The sequence below is a fragment of the Cricetulus griseus genome, chromosome 2 (assembly GCF_003668045.3).
Source record: "Cricetulus griseus strain 17A/GY chromosome 2, alternate assembly CriGri-PICRH-1.0, whole genome shotgun sequence".
NCBI classification, from domain to species: domain Eukaryota; kingdom Metazoa; phylum Chordata; class Mammalia; order Rodentia; family Cricetidae; genus Cricetulus; species Cricetulus griseus.
Window position 1 is genome coordinate 101,494,319 of NC_048595.1, and position 11,159 is coordinate 101,505,477.

Genomic DNA, 11,159 nt, shown 5'->3' on the forward strand with positions numbered 1-11,159 from the left:
GCAGAGGTAGGACCTCTGTGAGTTCAGGGCCAGCTAGGGCTGTTACACAGAGAAATCTTGTCTGGGGGTGGGAGTGGGGGGGGGAGGGAAATAGACATGCCTTGAACCTGCAAACTTCCTATCAGTCCTCCTGAGTAGCTAGTGAACTCTTTTTGAAATAGGGTCTTATTATGAAGCCTAAACTGATTCTAAAGCCACAATTTTCCTATCTCAGTCACCTGAGTTCTGGGGTTGCAGGTATGTGCTATGATACCTGGCTTAGTTTAATCTCTTTTAAAAAACTAACTGTGTCAGACGTGCTGGTGCATGCTTTTAATCCCAGCACTTGAGTGGCAGAGGCAGGCAAATCTCTCTGAGTTCCCAGTCAGCCACGGCTACACAGGAAGATCCTGTCTCCAGGAAAATTATGGTGTATGTGTAGGCACATTCACTACTACAAATGGGTGGGATTAATTTTCTCCTGCCTTCATGTGGATTTTAGGGATTGAACTCAGGTTACCATGGTAAACACTCTTCCTGCTGAGACTTTGCCTGGCCCCCAGTTTACTTACTTAAAAGGATAGATTTACTTCCATGGTAGGTCAGCCAGGTGGGGAAAGGAGAGAGTTAAAAACAGCTGGAATTCACCCTGTTGGCATGACGATGTGGCATGTCAGGACAACTGCAGCTTGGCCTCAGGAGCCATGGATATAGTGCAGCAAGGTTCCACAAGAGAAAGCTCAGGTACCCCATCTAGCATGTGCACAGCAAGGGTGGATCAGGCACATAGGACATATGCCATGTTGACACAGCTATGGACATAGCCGACCAACACATTCAACACGTGCCATGTTCCTAGAGCGCAAGAAGGGCTGGTGAATTCAGGTCAGAACTCAGCACGGGTGTGCTCATCAGGATAGGCACTGTGAGGACTCTTCCCACTTGGGGCCAATAGCCTCATTGAGGACCTGCTCTATCCGGTCATCTTGTAGCAAGCTGGTTCCTCTCCATTATGACAGGTTCCACTCCTAGCATGAGACGATGCCCACAAGACTCACTGTGAACACAGGAGATTTTTTGTTTGTTTGTTTGTTTGCTTTTTGTTTTTCTTCAGGTCTTTTTTTCACAGTACTTCGGTCCTCATCTAAATTGACTCCCTCCACTAAGTGCCCTCCAGAGTCAACCCACCCTTAAAGCTCCTCCGGACCTTCCTCACCAGCTCCTGTCACCCAACATCTCCGCCAGCGCCCTTAGGCTAGGCTGTGGGTGGTGGCCGCACTCCGCCCAGGCGGGGCTCCGCGGGCGGGGCTTGCTCTCCTGTGCGTATAAAGGGCGACACCTAGGCTCCGGGCCACCGCTCTCGGTGCCTGCCGCTAGCCACTTCTCGCCCCCACGCCCGACCGCGTCGCCGCTTGCCTTGCCATGGGTCGACAGAAGGAGTTGGTGAACCGTTGCGGGGAGATGCTCCATATCCGCTACAGGTTGCTTCGCCAGGCGCTGGCGGAGTGCCTGGGGACCCTCATCCTTGTGGTGAGTGCAGGGAAGTGAACAACCCTTTCCTTTCCAGTTCCCAAGCTAACCAACTCCTTATTCACCGGAGGGACAGTTTTTCAAGGCAGACGGGACCAATCTCCCAGCTCCCAGCTCCGCTCTCCAGGCTTATCCCTCAGGGTCAAGCTGACCTCCAAAGCCCTCATCTTCACAGTTCTAACTCAATTCCTGACAGCCTTGACTCAAGAACGAATCTGTTACTCAACAAGAGCGACCCTGTTCCTTTACCTTTCTTTCCATTGGAGATCCAGACCACAGGCTGCCAGTAGGGTCATTCCTACAGTTTGGGACCTTCAGCTCTTTCTCTTAGTTCCCAGTCTTCCAGCTTCCCAGAGCCCCAGCCTCAGGACACAGTGGCAAACAGACCCTTTATTAGGTTATTTGGGTCTTAGGTGTCTGGTCCCAAATGAATAATTAAACCTCAGAAGTCCAAAAGTTGCAGTAGTGAGGGCAGATTACCACAGGTGGGGGCAGAGGGCGCAGATCTCCTGGGCTGCAGGCAGCAAAACTGGAAGGAAGGAATGTCGTGAAGACAGGCGGTTGTGGAAGGAAGCGGGCCCTAACAGAGGACTGGTGTGTGTGTGTGTGTGTGTGTGTGTGGGGTGTCTCTAAATGTTTCCCTCCTGCCCCCATCAGCGTTCAGTGTCTTTGCCGAAGATTGCGGCCTTTTGGTCCTTCCTCACCTGTCAATTACTCTTGGTACTCCTGATCCTCCACGCTGAGGCTTCTCCAATTTTGCTCTGAGTTGTTCTGGGCAACTGAGTGTATTTCTTAGTCTGACAGGCAGTTCTGGTGTTAATTTCCTGTCCCAATTACTCTGATTTTTCAGCCACTGATGTTGGTTTTCCTCTGTATCTCTTCTAAATTAAGTTGCCCCATTGCAATGGGTGGGTTACTTGAGTTCCAGTGCCCCTGAGTCCTAGGTAATATAGATCAGTTAAATGACAAGAGGGGCTGATAGGGAGGCTACACAGGGAGAATAGGGCCCAAACTTGCCTCTGACTTCATAGACTAGTGGCCTATCAGTTGTCCCCATTCCCTCTCTCCCCTGTGCCAAAAAGGGAGTGGAGGGGGCCCTATCACCCTTCTGCCACTGTTCCCTATCTTGATTTGTGAGTTCAGCCACCTGTTTTGGAGCAACAAGGACAAGGGAGGCGTCTTCCACTTCACAGAGGGCTTCCTTTTCCCTTCCCAAGGCTCAGGTCAACTTCTCTATGGAAAGAGCAACAGCTCTCACTGAGTCCCAGGATCATTTGGCTTATCGGGGACCGGAAAAAGAGGGTACTGGATCTGTGGTGAAGGCTCTCAGGCTCAGGGAGGGGCAGACCTAGGGAATACCTTGATGACTGAGGGCTTGCTTGTGTACTGGTGTTGGGGACCCGGAACCTTGCAGTGTCAGAGTCCAGATTGTCTTTGGGGAGAGAAAAGCCCCCTTCTCCAAGGTATATAGTTGGATGGGGTGAGGGGTTAGCTGGGAACCTGGAGGCAGGGGTGAAGGGGGTGGAGAAGGAAGAGGAAGATTAGCCCCAAGGTGGTGGAACTGGCTTTGATAGCTCCTCCCTCCCAAGGCCTCTGGAATAAAGCCAGGTCTGGGCCTTAGGCAGGCAAAGAGCTCAGGCCAGGGTCTGGCTGGGCATAGTGTCCCAGACCTCCATATGCCTCTACCCCATACTCTTCCAATCTCTGACCTTTGCTTCACTTGCCGGCACACCTTTGCCCTGCATCGCAGCCACTGGCTCATCTTTCTGAGTGATAGTCATCAGTGCTTAACAACTCAGTACATGGCACTGACCCATTAGAGTTACTGGAGCACAGCCTGCTGGCCAGCAGGCACTTTCATTCTTTTTTTTTTTTTTTTTAAACGGGGTCTCTCTACATGGTCCTGTTTGTCTTGGAACTCATGTAGACCAGACTGGCCTCGAACTCACATCTTCCTGCCTCTGCCTCCTGAGTGCTGGGATCAGGCCCAGCTCAGCATATTGCCTAGTGAGAAACTGAGAAAGGAGACCCAGGGCTGGGCTGCAGGAGCTTTGAGGGATACTAGAGACTCAGGACTACAGCATTTTACAGTTGGTGGAGAGTATTTTCCCTTTTGGACATATATTATGTCCTGTACATGTCGAACTTGAGGGACCCTAGTCCCTTTTAATTCCTCTATCCCAGAAAGAAGGTCAGAACAGACCTCACTGGTGTTAGAGAGAAAAGTCTTTTAAAACCTTGTATCTAGGCCGGGCGTTGGTGGTGCACACCTTTAATCCCAGCACTCGGGAGGCAGAGGCAGGCAGATCTCTGTGAGTTCGGGGCCAGCTTGGTCTCCAGAGGGAGTGCCAGGATAGGCTCCAAAGCTACACAGAGAAACCCTGTCTCGAAAACCAAAAAAAAAACAAAAAACAAAAAACAAAAAACAAAACAAAACAAAACAAAACAAAAAACCCCCAAAAACCCTGATTCTCCAGATCTGAGTGGGAGTCGTGAGGCAGAGGCAAGAAAGAGGAAGACTAGCCTGGGGAGGTGCTTTGAAGACACCCAGGACAGTAAGGCTGCTAAGTGAGGAACGTGATGAGGGCCAGACTCAGGAGTAGATTCAACCTCACTTTTGTTGTCCCTCCAATCTCCCTATCCCCTGTCACCTCCCCTATGACCTCAGCTTTGGAACAGTGTGAGTGCAGGGGCAGGGTACCTACTTCTGTGTGCCACCTCCGGGGCAGGCAGAAACTGCTATTGTATAGTGACAGCCCTTCCCATGCCCTTCTGGGATTCAAGAAAAACCAACCAGTGAATATGGTTCAGCCATCTAGGCTCCCAACCACATACCTGTTACCAGTCCCTGCCACAGGGCTCTGCTATATTCAATATGGTACGTGAGTGGGTGAAGGATTTGGGTTACATTCCAGGAAGGACCTCCAGTCTTCTCTGGTGGCAGGTGTTGCTGGGTCTCATTTGCTCTGTTTTCTGACACAGATGTTTGGCTGTGGCTCTGTGGCTCAGGTGGTGCTCAGTCGGGGCACCCATGGTGGCTTCCTCACCATCAACTTGGCTTTTGGCTTTGCTGTCACCCTTGCCATCTTGGTGGCCGGCCAAGTGTCTGGTAAGACCTCAATTTCAGCCTCATCCCTCAGCCTTCAGCCCTCGTTGGCATTGCCAACCACTCTGACTAGAGAGCAGAGAGGGAGGGGCATCCCCAAGTGCTGGAGACAAGGGTAGAAGAGACTTGACACCTGACAGAACCTTTGACTCACCTTGGAATCACAGATTATCAGTCAGTCTGTGACATAGTCCAACTGCCATGCAGGCCAAGAAAACCTTCCAGCACCCCAGGAGGGAGGAGCGCATGGGAGCCCTGGCCTCCCCATAATGTTGGGCTATAGCTCATGGTTCTATCCCTTCTCCTCAGGAGCCCACTTGAACCCGGCTGTGACCTTTGCCATGTGCTTTCTGGCACGTGAGCCCTGGATCAAGCTGCCCATCTACACACTGGCACAGACACTGGGGGCCTTCTTGGGTGCCGGGATCGTTTTTGGGCTGTACTATGGTAAGCATTCCCCATCCTGCCCTTCTCCACTGCACTCTCCCTCTTTAAGTACTTGGCACCAGTCCTGTGGATGACAGCTGAGGCCTGCCCAGGCCCAGGGCTCATGACTCATTAACACTCAGGCCCAGGTGGGGGGCTCAAAGGGAAAGAAACAAGTTGGGCAACAACAGAATCTCAGGTCCTCCACCCTACCCTGTGCCTCCAGAATAATATGCTTACCCATGACCCCTGGCAGGGTGGGGAGGGCAGGTCTGAGAGGGGAGGCTCTGCCTTCACTCACAATGGGTCTAATCTGTCACCAGATGCAATCTGGGCCTTTGCCAACAATGAGCTTATCGTCTCCGGCCCCAATGGCACAGCTGGCATCTTTGCCACCTATCCCTCTGGACACTTGGACATGGTCAATGGCTTCTTTGATCAGGTATGGATTGGGGACAGTTGAGGGACAGACTTGTTTTGGACAACACTCCTTGATTGTAGCACGATTTCTCAATTTGTGGGGATCCCAACTTCAGAACATGTTGGCAGGTCCTGTGTAAGGCATGGAACTTCTCACTGAATTGCTGTGCTTGCAAGCATCCTAGGATCAGTCAGGGCTAGGAAGAGGAAGGAAGGGTCGGAGTTTAGGGGAAGGAGCTGTCCCTTATCTTGTTCTCTCCACTCTGCAGTTCATTGGCACAGCCTCCCTCATCGTGTGTGTACTGGCCATTGTTGACCCCTATAACAACCCTGTCCCCCGAGGCCTGGAAGCCTTCACTGTGGGCCTTGTGGTCCTGGTCATTGGGACCTCCATGGGCTTCAATTCTGGCTATGCTGTCAACCCTGCCCGTGACTTTGGCCCTCGTCTTTTCACTGCTCTGGCTGGCTGGGGCTCGGAAGTCTTCACGTAAGTACACCTGTTGCTCAGCTTAGCTCCCCTTTCCTCTGCACTGCCTACCTGCCTCTGATTACCCGTATCTGCCCTCCAGGACCGGCCGGCACTGGTGGTGGGTACCCATCGTCTCTCCACTCCTCGGTTCCATTGCTGGTGTCTTTGTGTACCAGCTCATGATTGGCTGCCATTTGGAGCAGCCCCCACCCTCCACTGAGGCGGAGAATGTGAAACTGGCACACATGAAGCACAAGGAACAGGTCTGAGTGGGGGACCAGCCATCCCCGCTCTTCACTCTCTGGAGTGTCCACTGACTGTGTGGGGGCCACTCCCTAAAAGCCCCCTTGTGATGCCTCTCACAGGCTAAGATGCTCCCTGTACCTACCCCTGCTGGATGGCCCTTCTAGAATTCCTATGAACTCTGCCCAATAAGACATTAGGTCCCCACTCTTAAGCCAAGGTAGGATAGCAAGTAGGACCAAACATCCTTTTGTTTCCCAAAAGGAAAAGAATATGCAGTGTGTACCTGCGTGCATGCCTCTTTTCCGGGCATTCAGGGCAAGGGACCAAGTTTCCAAAACAGACCCTAGCAGTTCAAGGGAGCCCAGGGAAAGGGAGTGAGCGAGTGAGGAATGTACCAGAGTGCATCTTCAAGGGTTCCATGTGGAGTGGACCCAGAGGTGTGCTTCTGAGCATGTGTGTGTCTGCTTTTTTTTTTTTTTCCCCCGGTGTGTTTCTAGGCTTTAGGAGGGGGGAAGGGATAAGAGGGGCATAGCTCAGATTCGGAGCTGTGACCCCTGAGTAGGAACTATGTAATGTGTTTCTGTCATAATATTGGCATTGGGGTGGGGATGAAGTCCATGCCATGAGTTTCATATTTTCTGTTTTTTTAAAAATATATAAATATATACATATATATGTTACAGTCTTAGAAATAGGGGTAGGGAGACTCCTTTTTTAAAAGGGGTTTTTCCTTCCTATAATCCTCAAATCAACAATGTACTGTTGCCTTTTATAAAAAAGAATAAAATGTATGCATAAAACAGGAACTGTGCTTTTCTGCTTGTTTTGTTTGTTTGTTTGTTTTGAGACAGAGTCTATGTAGCCCAGGCTGGCTTGAACTTACAGAGACCCCCTGCTGGCATCAAAACCATATGCTCCCCCCATCAGAATGTGCTATTTTTCTGTAACTAGAGCTGTGGTGCTACTTGACCACAAATCCCAGGTGTCTGTCTACTTTAGAGTCAAATCTCAGCTTGTATTCAGTGATTCCCCAGTTCCCACCCTCTTGAGCATCTTCTGAATTCTGCCATCTCATTCCCCTTCCCAGGAAGCAAATTTAGAGTCCTTAACTGGGCGGTCCACACAGCTTCCTCAGGCCTATGTCCCTGAGAGCAGAGCTCTTTACATGGCCCTCACCGAATCTGAGAATGCTCCAAAGTCCTCCATGTTCACCCAGGTTCTCTAGAACCTGTCCTTGTCCTGACCCACTCGTGGCTACTTTCTGGGGCCCTGGGCTTTCCTACTTCATCATCCAATCTAAAGTCACTTGCCTGAACCAAGAACCTCTGTTGTGTTTACTTGAGTCCCCTTCTGCTTCATTAGTTGGGGACATGTCCATGCCCAGTAAGACACGGGTTGTGTGACTAGCCTGGCACATCTGAACCTAGGAAGTATGCCTCATTTCCGGCTTCCTTACCCCATCTGACTTAAATTTCACCAGGAATATAAGGGAAACCTTGCTGCAGAGTTAACCCTGTAGGAGCCAGAAGCTCTTGGGCTTGCACATTTGTGCTTTCTCAAGGTTCTTGCTCCCTGCCCTCTTTGCAGATGAGACCCAGGCCCAGGAAGGGTGGGAGGTGAATTTAGACCACACAGCTAGAACTGTGACCTGGGAATGGGTAGAAGACAATATCTCCATGGATCTCTACCCTTTCCTTGTCCTCAACTCCCAAGAGGCATGTCTGGAATGCTGGAGAGACCAGAGTCAAAGGGAGTGTCCCATTCCCAGACCCTGAGGGGGTAGACTGGTAAACCTTGGGAGCAGAAGGTGCCTGAAGAGTTTCATTCAGCATACCATACCACTTTCATTCAACATCCATACCAGTTTCTCCTTGGTACCCTTTCCTTCCATGACTCTGCTCCACCATCCTTCCTTTCAAATCGCACCAGGAGGCAGGAGGCCTTCAGGTGCTTGGGATCCATGCCCGTCATAGCCTCTCTAGTGTGTGTGTGTGTGTGTGTGTGTGTGTGTGTGTGTGTGTGTGTGTTCTTTCTCTGGACCTTAGTTTCCTTATCTGTGACACTGGGGTTAGTTAATAAAAGGAGCAAACAATAGAAGATGGTTTAACATAGGCTGGCTCGACAGCTCAGCAGGTGAAAGGCACCTGCTGTCAAATCTGACATGATCAGTCCCATCTCTGGAACCCAAAAAGTGGAAGAAAGAACCAAATCATCTGAAGTTGTCCCCTGAGCTCCACACCTGCACCCTGTCCTGTTCACACATACGTACACACATGCAACAATAATGTAATTAAAAATATAAGTGGGCTTAACAGTGGCCAGAAATCAGGAAATACTCAGTAAATGACCTCTCATGACTTTACTTGTAGAGCTAGGATGGAGTAAGAAAGCAAGGGTAGAAGGGATGCTGGGAGCTGTTTTGTATAGTTCACTGAATTCAACAAACATCTTTCACCTGAAATTCCTTCCTCAATCATGAATTTACTGAGAAGGGAAGGAGGAAGCAGGGTGGTGACTTGTGTGCCCAGGCTCTACAAGTCTCTTGGGATGGGTATGAGAGGCAAGAGCAGTCCACAGTGTGCAAGGCAGAGGTGCGAAAGGGAGTATATGTTGGATGGACTGTCAGACCCTGTTAAAGCCAGGACCAACGAGTAGGAACTTGAGTGAGGCAGTCACCTTGTGAGCCCTCTAAGCAAGGAACTCCCCATGAATATGCCAGTCTGAATAGGCAAAGTTATGGATACTAGCAAATTCTGGAAGGAAAATGCTCTACTTCCTGTAAGAAAATTTCTCCTCCATTTCACAGAATTTATTTTCAGGGAAGCTAGGGTGAATCAGGAGAGTTGGCCCATATCTCAGGGCTTGCAGAGGGTCTTCCCCTATGCGTCAAGACCTTTCCACATATCCCTTTAAAGAAGCTATCTTTCTTCTTTTCTTTTTCTGAGACAAAGTTCCTCTGTGTAACCCTGGCTATCCTATAGACCAGGCTGGCCTTGAATTTACACAGATCTGCCTGCCTCTGCTTCCTGAGAGCTGGGATTAAAGGCATGCACCACCGCCAGGCACGCCAAATTTCTTAAAGCACTGATTTGCTCCAATCCACTCCCTGAAACCTGAGTGTGGCTGTTGTCTGGATACCTGGCTCTGTGTCTGTGCACATAAGCAAATGTGCATTCCTCAGGGCTTCTTGTGGGTCTGCATTTCTCTCACCATGTCAGGCTGTTTGTCTCTGGCTTTCTTCATTTTTAGCTTTCTGTGTCTGTTACTGCCTAATTCTTCGTGTACATCTGAAGAGGCATTTTTGTACATACTCGGGTCTGTTTCTCTGTGTACTTGGTGAATATCTCTTAGTTCAAGTGGCTCTAGACAACCATCTGTGCTCCAGGGCATGTCTTCTTAATTCCTGGTAATGAGTGCTGGCTTGCTGCTAATGCTCCTTGTTTTTTTTTTTTTTTTCTTTTTCTTTTCTGAAAAAGCTGGGTGGGGCATCCCCAAGCTTGGAGAAACTTGGGTGAGGTAGAGTTGGGTGGGGTGGGAAGTCAAGAAAAGGGCCTACTCCACCCAGTATAGAGGCCCTAGAGCAGTGGTTCTCAACATGAGAGTCATGACCCCTTTGGGTTGCATATCAGATATTTACATTACAATTCATAATAGTAGCAAGATTACAGTTATGAAGTAGTAACAAAATAATTTTATGGTTGGGGGTCACCACCACATGAGGAACTGGATTAAAGGGTTGCAGCATTAGGAAGGTGGAGAACCACGGCCCTAAAGGCTAGAGAAGGCTCAGGGCCCTCTAGGAGGGTGCTGGTAGAGGAAGGGAGGAAGGAGCCTGTGTTTCAGAGAAAGCACCTGAACTGTCCCACGGATGGGTGGAAGTGTGAAGGAAAGGGGCACCGAGATGCTGCTGCCAGCCCTTAGACCCAAATGGGGTCTTGACAATAGAATGCCTAAGCCCTAAAAGGATAGAGGAGTGGAAGTGTCTTCCTAGTGTCTGAGAGGGGCCTGCTCAGGGACCCACGGAGGGTCTGCATACACTGGAGCTTTGGCCATAGGCCTCAGGATAGCAGCAGAAAGGAAACTGATGTAGGCATGTTGCTGTGGAGCGGCTTCAAAGGAGCACCCCCTCTTTGAAGACAAGCAAGAACTGGTCCTGAATGTGTCTTTGGATCACATAGCAGAAGAGCAGACCCCAATCCAGACGTCTAGAACTCTAGGATTGCAAGCCAACCCTTGCCAGCAACAGGGCAAGGGCAGGTAGGAGGCTTTGTTAGCCTGGCTCCAATCTCTACTCTGTGCCCAGGAGACTAACACCCATGACTATATCACCTCTTGTTCCAGTTGACTTTGGCAAGTAGGAGGCATATCTAGGAAATAAGAGGGCAAGGAGGGTGAGAGAGGAAGGTCAAGGTATTTGCGCCTGTTCCAAGAATCCATCCTCCAAGTTCTAGAATGTTGCCCATCTTGCTCCTTCTGAATGAGGGCCTATGGCTGTTACCCGTCAATCTTAATGAAGGCCAGCGAGGATCCTATGTGCTTCTTCCCTTTCTGTGGTTTGGCTCTCCATCTCTAAAATGGAGATACTCACGGTACCTACATCCATAGGTCGCACAAGCTGAAGATGAATTGAATTAAACATACACTGGGACGAGGGACAATGCCAGATGGGGGAATAACGGCAAGGACAGCCCTCCTCCTCTGTACTAAAAAGGGACAATGCAGCTGGGCTTGGAAGTGAGACACCCATCCCTCCAGCACCAGGAACTTGCTTGAGAATGGTCTAACCTAAAATCTCCAGTCCCCTACTTCCACACCATTCACTCTTTTTGTCAAACTGCCAGCTCAGCGTGAGAGAGGATGTAGAATAAGAAGGGATGAGTGTGACTTTTCCCTACCTTCAGGGTTCTCTGGGTAGAAAACCTAGACCAACTTTTCTGAATTCAATCCCCTGCTTTGCAGAAGCCTTTTGGGTACAGCCTTATT

At 50.0% G+C, this 11,159-nt stretch overlaps 1 protein-coding gene across 1 annotated transcript; it reads left to right on the forward strand.

Moving 5' to 3' along the window:
* The first annotated feature begins 1,303 nt into the window (after positions 1–1,303).
* On the forward strand, positions 1,304–6,982 carry Aqp3 (aquaporin 3 (Gill blood group)). Its single transcript, XM_027403360.2, has 6 exons — positions 1,304–1,509; positions 4,492–4,618; positions 4,925–5,062; positions 5,365–5,483; positions 5,731–5,948; positions 6,031–6,982. Exons 1-6 carry the CDS (start codon positions 1,402–1,404, stop codon positions 6,197–6,199), a joined length of 879 nt encoding a protein of 292 aa, XP_027259161.1. The 5' UTR covers positions 1,304–1,401; the 3' UTR covers positions 6,200–6,982.
* The last annotated feature ends 4,177 nt before the right edge of the window (positions 6,983–11,159 follow it).

Bases quoted from the DNA above. Each gene is read 5' to 3' on its own strand.
- Aqp3 (XM_027403360.2), top strand. From the start codon at position 1,402: ATGGGTCGACAGAAGGAGTTGGTGAACCGTTGCGGGGAGATGCTCCAT. The intron at 1,510-4,491 runs GTGAGTGCAGGG...TTTCTGACACAG, and splicing joins TGGGGACCCTCATCCTTGTG to ATGTTTGGCTGTGGCTCTGT. The intron at 4,619-4,924 runs GTAAGACCTCAA...CCTTCTCCTCAG, and splicing joins GGTGGCCGGCCAAGTGTCTG to GAGCCCACTTGAACCCGGCT.